The 12,548-nt window shown below is 37.3% G+C and overlaps 1 protein-coding gene across 1 annotated transcript; it reads right to left on the bottom strand.

The window, feature by feature from the left end:
• Positions 1-306: 306 nt before the first annotated feature.
• On the bottom strand, positions 307-12,223 carry ELOVL7 (ELOVL fatty acid elongase 7). The gene is made up of 7 exons (XM_009326146.1): positions 12,001-12,223; positions 9,499-9,689; positions 7,063-7,143; positions 6,590-6,646; positions 4,744-4,849; positions 1,777-1,913; positions 307-516 (listed from the first exon to the last, which is right to left on the bottom strand). The coding sequence occupies exons 1-7, from the start codon at positions 12,062-12,064 to the stop codon at positions 313-315; spliced, it is 840 nt and encodes a 279-aa protein (XP_009324421.1). The 5' UTR covers positions 12,065-12,223; the 3' UTR covers positions 307-312.
• Between the last annotated feature and the right edge of the window lie 325 nt (positions 12,224-12,548).

Genomic DNA, 12,548 nt, shown 5'->3' with positions numbered 1-12,548 from the left:
TTTCCCAATGAATATCTTTATTTTCATGCATCTTCTAGATCGAGATCATCTATCCATTCATTTCTTATAGGATAAACATGAACAAGTTGTTGAAAAATCACTTTTTCTTAAATCAAATATCCCCACTGCTCCTTCCAATCCCCAAATTCTGAATCCCAAATAACTTATGGTAAAAATACAAATTCTGTTTTGGAAGAAAACGTACAAAATATACACCGTGGAGTGTGTGCACCTAAACATCTTGATTGTCAAGTAGTGCAAGTTTTCACTTTGACATATACACTTCTTTGATTTTAGAGACAAGAGTTTGTTTCACTGATCTTTGCTGATCCCATTTCTTGCCATCTTTGGTAGTCTTTGTCCCTTCGTGTAAGCGTGGTACCAGAAGTGGAGAAACAAGACTAAAAACATAGAGCCATATAGCCAAATAATAAACATGAAAATTGGATACTGGTACGGACAATCATCCATGATGTAGATTTGTCCTATATGGCCTGTAATCATAATAAACTGGACCTGGAGGAAAAAGGTGAAGAAAAGAAATACTTTTTAAATAAATGATAAACTTACTACAGAAGTTTAAAAATGATTCAGCATAACTTGCATTAGTGTTTGGGGGGAGACTTTTTAAAATGACAGAAATGCGCCTTCAAAGCCCCTCTCCCAGAATGTTACTCCACTGAAAAACATTTTCACAGAGTAAAGAAAGAGAAGTTCTGGGACAGACTGAATTACAAGCAGCACTGAGAAACCCATACTAGGAGAATGGGAGTCTGCCCCGGCCAGTTCAGAGAAGAAACGGTGTTTGACCTGTGATAAATGGGAGGCTCCTTTAGAAAAATCAGCCAGAAAAACAAAAAGGCAACCATTATAGGATTGGTGAACATGAATTCCCACCTTCCTTGCACACTAGCATGTGACATAAAGGTCCGCAGGTCCCATAAAACAATTTAATGGAGGATTTAAAAAAATTTCCACATGAACTCCAAGTTAATAATCCACTGGTAGTGCCGCCAAGACAAAAAGACTTCAAGTAAGTTATAAATATTCAAGCTAAATTGTTCAGAGTTACACGTGGTTACATGAACTATTCTATTAACACCAGACCTGGTGCAAGTAGCCAGCCATGGCTGCTTCTCCCTGCTCCTTTCCCTCCTCCGCCAGCATCCTTGCTCAGGCCAAACTAATTGTTTAGCCAGAAGCTGAATTTTGAAAATTTGGCTATTAGAAAAGCTGGGCATGAAAAAGCACCCAGAGCAGTAACCTTTTGAATGTCATCTAGTGCTGATAAAACACAATGTAATTACTGCAAGAGTATTTTTTAATGCTCTGCATTAGAGAGGTAAATTCTCTAAATGCAAACATTTTCTACGAAAGAACAGACATGAAATGCTGAAGAAATACTTCTTTTTCCCTTTCTTCACTATTAGTCACATGTGTATTCTGTACACTAATTATGTTTTCTTGGTGTAAAATTACATCCTAATCATTTTTATACAGGCAATGAGTTTTGTAAATATAATTACCAAGCACTACATAGCTGAAAAGCTCATGTGTCTAAATCTGTGGTTACAGTGAATGCTGAAGTCAGCAGATTTAAGTAGATAACTGAGGGGAGTTCACAACTTTCGTTTTACTCAATTAAAACATGAGTAACCCTTGTACCAGCTGTAAGCCGCACACATGAACATAACTAAGAGTACAAACGTATTGCATTGTCTGTTTGCGCTACAGTCATCTTTCTGAGAGGTGTTTATGTCAAACAAAGTTACTCACAAGTTGTATAGTTGTCATGTATTTTTTCCACCACAAGTATTTATGATAGGCTGGTCCCAAAGAACAGATTCCATAATAAGTGTACATGACAACATGGACAATACAGTTCAGCAAAGCATGAAATGTTCCTAAACCACCTGTAGAAAAACAAAACATAGTAGTACTATTGCATCAGATATTTAAAAAGCCACCTCAGGTCCTAGTAGTTTGTTTTGAGTCAGGCTAGAAAAAACACATACCACAAAACCCACAGTCTTTGATTAACCTTCAAGGTATTTAACCTGAATTGGGTTGACACCAATTCTGAGGGATCACATCAGTTTCCTTTCTCAGAAAAGGCTTATCTAAGCATTTCCAAAACAGCAATAAAACCCTAGCTGATCTAATTATCTGTAAGAGGTTTTAGTGGAATTTTCTGTTCTTTAGGTTCATTTTTTTATTATTTTTTAATAAAACATATACATGATGGAGACGTAGAGAATTTAGTAGAAACACGGTTCCTCCTATTTTACACCTCTTTTCTAAACATCATGATGAACTTTGCAAAGCATTGGAGGATGAGTAATAATTCTCTCCCCAACACAGATTTCCAGATTCCCAGGCAAAGAATCACAGTTTCAGACAGTAAGGTTTTGGAATCATGACTTAAGTGAGGGTTTCACAAATCCATTGTCCACCTCAAAACCATACTTACAGTGAAAAGGAAATTTAAGGCCAAGTAGCCCATTTGGGACAAACTCATGACTGAAACTGGTAAAATATGAACATTTCACAAAGCAAGTAAGGAAATACTTCCTTTTCCATTGGATCAGCTATGGAGTTAGATGATCCTGCTCAAAGTAATTTTATTTTAATGAACACAAGAAATTATAGGTAAAAATGATCCAAGAAGTAGAAGACAGCAAAGTATTTTTAGGAGAAATATGAACATGAAAACACTGAGCATCAGGAAGAAAACAAGATGACATAAAAGCAGACATTTAGTGAGAAGAAAATTCCATTAAGGATCATTCAAGTTAAAAATAAGTTTTATTTTGTGACTTCAGTAGTTCACACTAATCTTCCAGCTTGATAGATCATAACTCCTCCAGCTGTGATTGCAAACTTTCTTTGAAATTTAGCTATTTGTATCTTTAAAAATAATTTGAGTGTTCTTACAGTTCAAATGTACATACTTTTTTTGGCTTGCACAGTGAATATTCAAAATAAAAAAAATAAATAGTTAAAGCAGGAAAAAAAAGAAAAAACAACCTAATCAACAGTACAAAAATATGCTCCAAAAAGCAACACCATACATAAGCACCATTTTAACAATTTCCTGTTAATATCATGCCAGAGAAAAACCAGCATCTCCATTCAAACCCGTTGTTTTTTTACAAACTTGATCAATGCCACTATTTAGAAGGACAAACAGTGATGAAACTGAATACAAGATAATCATCAGCAGGTCTGAAATTCTTGGAAAAAAAATTTAAGTTATCAAACAGAACAATATTTGGAAAGATTAGTATAAAGATAAGCAATAGAGTTGTAGGAATAAACACAGCTCTGCATGAATATGAGGGACTGTTACTAGCAGAGGACAGAACAGTTCTTGCACACTTTGCTGAAAGTATTTGTCAAATTATCACATGGGAAATTTGAATCCGATGCAAAATCAGAAGCCTGTAGCTGGTATACTGCTCCGATGTCCAGATAAGAGGCAGAAAGTTAATCACCTATAAATGGAAACTTTTCAAGGTTGAAGAGAAGGGACTGCTAGCTGCTGGGGTTTTTTTTGCAAACTATAAACACACTGAACTGTATGCTGAGAAGACTATTCATAATTTTATCATTAACTTAAAATACCAGTTACTCAGCACCCATTTGAGAAAGACATGATCAAGACACCAGGTTCCTAATAACAGAAACTCAACAAAAACAGCAGAAGTATATCCTTTTATACACTAGGAAAATCTGCACACTGGACATGTTCAAAAGATCCCACCTACAAATATTCTGGACTGCTTCCAGGTCTTATTTTTGTATTCATAAAACAGACACTAACAGATCAGATTTAATAAGCAATGGTTCTCTTCATCAATTTGTCACCAATTTTCTGGGAGAAAAAAAACATGCCAGAGAACATGAGTGAAGAAACATGTACAAAACAAACCTATTTTGTGGTAGAAACTCGTAAAAAAACCCCCACACCCTCCTAGAGATGGACTACTAAATGACACTGCGTTTCTCCACTCTGTGCTTATCAGGCTATTCTCATGGCAAGCTATATTTATTAGTGGTGCACACTAATAATATAACATAGGAAGATGCACGCATAGACACAGAGAGCAGGAAAAGAGAAAGTGAAGTTAAGCTAGAATTGGATGAAGACTTTCAATTCAGTACAATTCAGATAAGTTTCTGTAATAAGTAAGGTCCAGAAAATATTTCTGTAGTTTTGTGAAAGCCAAAGTATTAGACATAAATAGGTCCCAATTACGCTACCTAAAGCCAGTAAAAATAACTGCAACAAAGCCTGAAAAATTTATTAAACAGGCAAAAAAAAGAGAACACAGTCCTCCCCTCCAACTCAGTTCTTACATTTCAGGGGGCAAATGGCTTTGAAGTAGTTTCAAAAGAGTTATCTGCCTCATACATCTCCCCTAGCACTTCTGACTTTGCAGTCACATCTCTTTTTCATGTAATAATGCTCTTTGCTTATATACAGGTCTCTCCTCTGCACCTTTTCCCCCCCTACGAGAAACCAACTCTGCACCAAATGCTGTCAAATAGGAAAAATGAGTACTCCCCACCCATCTAAATAATTATGGTAATCTCAGGTGTTCCATGAAATACTGAAGACATCCAAATTTAAGAACATTGTTGTTTACAAGATTTTTAATTCTATTCTTTAAATATTTTTGTTTAGCATAGTTAACTTGTACTACCAGAAGATATGTACAACTAAAACTCTCTCTCCACTACCTGCAGCAAATTTGACTCCAAACCACCAGGTCCATGGCATGATGGAATGATGAAAGACATGCAGGAATGTAACTTGGTTGTTTTTCTTACGCAGCACAAAAAATATCTGAAACAGATTTTTAACGAACAGAATGTTACAGGAGATAATCAGGCCAAACATACTTACAGAAAACTGTATGCATCAGTGCTGGTTGCTCACTACTACACATTTAAAAATTCTTCACAGTTGCAGTCTTGGGAGAAGGTAAACAGGCTCTGGATATGCAGACTAGTTTTCAAAAGAAATTAAACCAGTATGTAAAATCCACCTGTGGAGTCTCAAAAGCCAGAGCAAGCTTTGAAAGCAAATGTCCAAGGTTGAGCCATCACCTCTGTGTGCAACGGACAACATAACATGGACTCGCTTGGACTGAGAAGTAGCTAGAAGCATCAAATTTTAAGTCCCCTGAACTACTAAGGCAAGGCCATTTGAGAAAGTTAACCGAAGGACTAGCAACAGACAGAGGCAGCAGAAAATATTAAGTTAGAGAAATAGCACTTTATTATGAAGACTGACTTAGCTACCCTTGGAAAAAGGCAAAATTGGACAGGAAATATGTAGGTATTCTTAAATTATATTGTCAGGCCACATTTTAAAGGACAGACATTGAAGGAAGTGTTAAGGGAAGACAGAGCAAGAAAACTGTGTAAGGAGAAGTCAGGTCATGCAAAGGGTAGTATCAGATGACAAGCAAAGGAACACAGGAGAAGAGTCTGGCGTGCCAGGGAAAACATTTGGAAACAACTGACTTAAATACAGCTAAGAAATTACTTTTGCAATAAAACCAAAAAGCTGCTGCGAAACAGGTACCTGACTGGGTGGATTCAAACAAAACAATTTTTTAAAAAAAGAATTTTTCAGACCCAGGACTAATTAAAAAGGAGCAGTCTAACCAGTGGGTAGTAAAGGTAAATAGAGGACTAAACTTGTCAGGCTTTTCCAGTTTTCACATTCCTGGCCCTTCCATTACCATTCCATTTGTCTCAGTCAGTAAGATCTTCCAGTGCTGAATCATGAGTATTAGCAGATGAAAGTTAGATGGCTAACTTTGCTTGCAGGGTATAGAACATCCTAACTGCTCATGAGTCAGCTCCTGAATCACCAGTATTGTGCCCCACACAATAAGGCAAGTGAAATCACAGCTGATTCCAACACTCAGAGGCTGGTTTGAGAATAGCTAAACCAACCCTACTAGGTGTCGGTCTGGGGAAGAGGGGAAGGCAGATGGCTGCTGGTGGTGAGCGAGGTCTGCATTCTGCTTCAATGCATTGCTGCTCAGATTTTCTTTGAAACAGGTTAGAGTGCCAGCCTGATATCAAACACATCTATAGTCATGACCCCCAAGGCATACACAGGAATTTAGAGCACGTAGGTATGGCAATTTATGCTGTATTCAGAGCTGCTGATGCAAATATTCCGAATGTGGAAGATAACATCTGAAGATGATGTGGAAAAAAAATTCAGCATGATCAACACTGTTTTTTATCTGCAGTGTTGAGACAAGCATTGCCATAGCACAACAGGTTAGTGTATTCAGCCATTAGACAAGTCATCAGGGCTTCCTAAATTTTTAAAGGTGTGTGTTCCCTTATCAACATTTTTCCTGATAATCAAGGAATGACAGTGTAATGGGACAATAAGATGAGAAGAAGAGATAATAAGGGTAAACACCTTGATAGTATTCCAATAATTGAAGATTGGAGGGCTAAATAAATAGCAATTTACGCCCCCAGCCCCAACAGCACTGGTGGTTCTACTGTGAAAAGGAAATATCACTACCTCTTTTATTATGCTACAAATACTTACAGTGTCTAATAATTCAATGAACTTGGAAAAGTAGTAAAGCCAACAAGTTCGTACCATCTGCAAGAGTGAAAAAACAGAAACTGTCAAATCATAATAATAAAAAATAAAACTAAGCAACTGCAGGAAAAATAAGTAACTATATAAAGGAAAGTATTGGGACGAGTAAGTGGTATCACAAGGTTGACAGAAATATTTAAATGTATGGTTTGTTTGTTTTTTCTTTAAAAACACAAAACATTTTTTAATCCTGAAGGAATTTTAAAACCAAGAAGAACAAGCCAACAAATATGTTGCCTCTTTCTTCCTCCCAAACAATCAACCCCTCCAGTTAACTCACATGCTCTACATTATGCAAGAGGGCACTTCCATTTAGTGCATTCCACTCTACAGCAGTGCATTTGGTTGTTCAAAAAGCATTTCTATAAATAAAGTCAGTGTAGCGTAACAATTCGGCTTTGTGTTTGGCAACTTACTCTCAGAGCTGTAGGTGACCTCGAGTAGTCAACGATATCACACCGGAATGAGTATCCCGTGGCCCAACCCGACATAAGAAACTGGAGCAAAGAAAAGGGAAAGGGCAAATATTTACTTTATGTCTTTTGAAAAATTCATTAACTTTGGATTACTTTCACAATCACAAAGCAAGAGGGGAAAACAATATTAAAAACTTGTTGAATGAGCAACCTTGTCAATCATCTACATCTGTATGGGCTAGCTACCGTAAAATCCTTTGCTGTTGCAGATTAATGAACTTCTAATTCCAGGACCACAGCTATGCACGAGAACTTTCTTCCTACACCCATTATCTCAGCATTAGGAACCAAAGAGGAGAAACAGCTGCATCTCAAAATCAATGTTAAAAAAGCAACTTATTGTGTAAATCAGACCACAAAAACAAATCAAACATTTCGAAATTTTTTGAAAATTGCTATCACAGCCAACCATCTTAATACTGAAGAGAAACCAGCACAGCATCTTAATACTGAAAGAAAACCAGCACAACAGAAAATATGGCTTAATATCATCAAAGACAAGGAACGAATCAATATGCACTATATTTTTAGTATCATAGTTTCTAAAATTTGCTTAAACTGCCTGATTCTATTAGTCTTTCACTGATACGAGCAATAAGAAGCTAGGGGTTTACAATGAAGAGCACATGCATGACCATAGAACTGTATGTAACAAACATAATTTAAGCTTTCCTCTTGGAATATATTAAAGCTCGAACAAGAGCAACATTGTTAATATTACACCTGGCTCATTCCCCTGCCAGCCACTAGGACTACTGTATCTTGTATCTGTTTATAAAGTGCTTCTCATCCATTGATCATCATCATCCACTCATGCACGATAGGAGGTTCAGCTCTCTTAACGGATGGAGGGTTTCAGTCCGCTTAACTTCCTAAAAGAATCAGTTGCTTAAATAAAACAAGATTTGAAACACCACCAAGACAGCACAATACTAAAACACCCACCAAATGGCTTGGATCCAAGGAGGGAAAGAATCAGGTTTTTGCTGAGTGCCAGAGAAGAGCAGAAATTCAATCTGTTACACTCTATCCATGCATTCTTGCATGAAATTGTAACATGGAAGTCTTAATAGCAGATTAATTGAATACTGTGTTAGTGTCAGACACTAATAGAAGTTTAACTTTTTTTTTTGTTTCTGAGGGTTATAACCCAAACTAAACTTGTCGCCAAATCACAAAAGGAAGTTCGGCGATTTTTCAAAACAAAGTCTAAATAACAAATGCATGGCGTCTTGCCTACCGCTTTCCACACAACAGTCATGACACAAAGTAGCTGCTACTGCACTGCCTTTAGAGCACTGTTAAAAGAAATGTCAAGCATGTAACTCAAGTAACTCACGATGAAATTTATGCAATTGAGCTACCAGAAAGGTATCCTGCCAACTTGGCACAATAATTTGACAACTTTTCATTACCAGTTTGCCAAACCTGAAATAGCCACATAGCCAGATTTAACACAAAGAGGGTCAGTACTAGCACAGTGATGCTTCACCAAGCAAATGTATAAGGCTATCATAAGGCTATCATTCACACAATACTATTGTTAAATAGCTACACTTTAAAAACGAACCAACCAAAAAAAACCCAATCAAACAACCAAAAAACCCAAAAGATATTAGCTATCTTAAGGTTTCAGGTTCTAAATTAAAGCTTCTACATAGTCTATACCATTCACGGTTAAGGATTTTTCATTCATTCAACACATAATGCTATACAACCCATCAGGCTTTCCAGTCTTAAAATCTAACATTTGCTTGAGCTATGAACTACAGGAAAATCTCAACGTTCCTCCTGAGAGAAAGAGCATTTGCTATTTTGGGGAATATCAATGCTGAAGACTTTCATGGTTTGGGTTTTGGGGGGGTTTTGAGGGTTTTTTGGGTTTTGTTTTTGGGGTTTTTTTAAAGGATGAAGATCCCCAAATTAGATTTTGTAACCTTCTATTATTTAAAAGACAGATCTAACTGAAGATTATTCCACAGTAAACATACTCTATACAGTGTTTGAAACATCAGTGTTGACTATCACGTAGTAGGACAGAAACAATTACAACAGATTAAGAAAAACACGTAGTCTGCTTTACCCGCTACAGCCCAGGGAAATTAAATAAGTTACAAAATTAAAAATTGTCATAAACTATATATGACAACATCTAAAATATTTTACAGTCTTTCTTTCTAGGTATGACTTATTCCCTTTTTTCAAGTATCAGCTCAATTAGTTTAGCATACTGCTTGGAGGAATACAGTTACAACAATCAGAATAATATTTTTGAGAATTGCGGAGTGGGAATTATATTAATGTATGTATTAAAAGTTAGTATGAGGATAGAGACATGAAATATATAAATACATTACAAATAAAAGCAGTACTTACTTCGTAAGTCATATATAAAGAGAGGGCTACCACACTAAAATTATAGAACGCCATTATCTGCCTGAGTTCAAAAGGTTTTTTATTTTCCATGAGTTTGGGTCCCAAGGAAGTGACAAAATAAATGTAGGTTCCAATGATAAAGGTTGTTGGAAAAGGTGAAGACATGAGTGGCCAGCCTTCCAGTCTTGGATCTAAAGGAGGGGAGGGGGGGGAAGAAAAAAAAAATCAGATCTTTCCAGTACTTACTAAATCCTAAAACAGCTACAGAAAAGGTACTTAATTCTTAACAGTTTAGGTTTTGCTGCCACTGATCGTGTTTCAGAGTCCGTTCACCTCAAATCCATACCGACTGCATAACAAGATTTAGCACCTGTAGGATTCAATGCTTCTTTCTGCATCAATTCTTCACGTGTAATGAAGAGAAGACACAGAATCATGAGTGACACGATTCTGGGCCTAGAGCTCTCCTTCATGAAAAGTGCGTTTTCAGGACAGCATAGGAAGGCAATGCACAAGCAGATCACTGAGGCTGCACTTCCACATGAGATTTCATTCTTCTGGAAAAGCGTGAACCTTAATTCACAAGTTCAAGTCGCAGATGGGGAGTAGCCCCACTTTTCAAGATCCTTGAGCTTTACAAGCAGTACAACACGAGACATAGTAAATTAAGTTAGAAGACCTTCTGTCCCATCAGTTGGTATTCATAGCTTAGTACTTGAGGCTTGTGCCTATTCAGTCCAGACATGTCACCGCTTTCACAGCACCATAAACCACACACTTTCATATTACAAGCCTCCAAATGGCAAGTGTTGCAAGTTCCTCTCCAGTTATCCCAGACAGAAGTATTGCAGAGTCGTCCTACACACACCCCACTCCCTCTCCCTGCAGCTGAGGCTGGCAGGCACTCCCTCTGAGCTTCACCATGATTCCACTGCACCCTTCGGTGGTTCATCACCGGGTCCCAGCTCACCAAAGACTTCCACATTTCTCCATAAGCAGGAGAACTGATATGAACTTCATGGTTTTTTTGTTTTGTTTTTTTTTTTTTTTTTAATTTTTATAAACTGACTTTTGGAAGATTCATTGCTGAATGACCCCAAACTTAACCACTGACTCAGTAAACTGCTGCTTTCATGGTTTGCTGCTGTATTTTGGGGGTGAAATTATACCACTGCAATTTTTGTTAAGTGTTTAATTTAATTAAAGTGGCCAGTTAAGTGGCCAATAATGGCCAGATGTCTTAAGTCAGTGATTTTCAACCCACAACATTCAAGCAGCCTACCACCCATGAGACCCTCTGGTGTTGTTTACAGCCACTGGAAGTTTTAGAACAGACTGAGGAGCAAAGCACACTGTAATGCTGCTCACAGCCTGTAATGTGCCCAGTGCTGCTGCCCACAGACCAACAAGGACTGTGGACCACAGCACTAGGCATCTGTGTGTGTTGCACTGCAAGAGAATCACCAGCTCTTCACAACTGACTGCTTTTTCTGCATCCACCCCTTGGCACTGGTACTACCAAAACTTTCCCATTGGTCTTCCCAGATCGATCCTGAGGAAACCATGTCCTACCACTAACAGTATGCTACGAGATGCCAAATACAAGCACTGGTAGGCCAGGAGACTGCAGCAGAAATGCTCCATCACCCAGCTCCATACCAATCCACTTCACGAGTCATACTGATAAAACTCCCTTCTCACTTGCATGCTGTGGTTCTACAGAACAAGAGAAATGGTTCTCAGCTATACTGGAAAATTAGTAATTTTATTGAGCAAACCTTAACTGCTTCTCAAGTTTTCTCCAGGAATCAGCTAATCCCTGTCACCATGTGCCTACCACAGTGAGGAACACTCAGGAATGCCACTGCGACAGATGGGTCTTAACCCCAAACTTGAGATCTTCTCTGGCATTTTTTGGTAAGCATGCAGAACTATAGAACAATCACGTTAAAACAAAGTGTATTTAATATCCTCATACCAGCTGCAACAAGAGACTAACATTCTTTTTCAAAACAGAACTGTGACAGAGTTAATTACTCTGAAGATTAATTTTGAGATACTGTAACTTACCATGGTTTTTCTTTCTTTTACTTTGCAAAAACAAAATACAGTAACACCATGCACCTAGCTCAATTAATTGATAAAATACCATTGTTTGGTAATAAAAAAAAGAGTTAAAGCTTTACCTTCAGCAGCACAGGAAAAACGTAAACGGTATGTTCAGGCATGCCAGAAACTCTTATAGAAGAATCTCTGTCTGCACTTTATTCAGTCTGAGGTTATACCCATAAACTAGCTGAGTTTTGTTTTTGTTCTTTTTTAAAATGCAGAAGCCAGTCTGTTCTTTACAGTTAAAAACATCAATAGGTAACCTGGCAAGTCTTAGAAACATTTACAGGAAGACAAAGCTACTTTAAGTTGATAAACAGTACACCCAGAATAGCTACACATTGCTATTAAAAATTATTGAAAGTTAGTAAGTTTTAGATTTAAATGACTCACCGGCATCTTTAATCCATTCATCATACAGTAGTACAGCCTTTGATGTCAGATTGCTAAAGGCCATTTTCACTTGATTAAGACTTTATGATGCTGCCTGCAGGAAAACAAACCAAAACAGAAATATGGATTTTTGTAATTAATAAAATAAAGGTCAGTAAAGTGTTTTACAAAAGATTTTCAGCAAACAGAATGGAAAAAATAGAGAGAGAGCAGCACATGTGAATTACAGATCAGGGAGCGTTAGCTGACCACATCGCACTATGCTTGGGGCTAATTTATAGCTGAGCTGTTATCCACAACAATATGAGTTTGTAATCTCTACATACCAAACAAGGTGCTTCCATGCCATAAAGTGTTATCTCAAGAAACCATGCTGTGGTTAACCGTTAGAGTTAAGGGGAAAATATAAATGAAGAGCAGCTGCTTAAATTCATTTTTATTATCATCTCCACTTAAAGTCCAAGTCACTGATATGTGAAGAAGTTCAGCTTTGCAACATTTACTATTGAAAATTTTAATTTTCTAACTAAGAAGTATTTCTAAGGTAG

This window comes from Pygoscelis adeliae, unplaced genomic scaffold, assembly GCF_000699105.1.
Source record: "Pygoscelis adeliae isolate BGI_AS28 unplaced genomic scaffold, ASM69910v1 Scaffold446, whole genome shotgun sequence".
NCBI classification, from domain to species: Eukaryota; Metazoa; Chordata; class Aves; order Sphenisciformes; family Spheniscidae; genus Pygoscelis; species Pygoscelis adeliae.
Note: the sequence above shows the minus strand (reverse complement) of the source record. Positions and strands in the feature narration are given on the sequence as shown.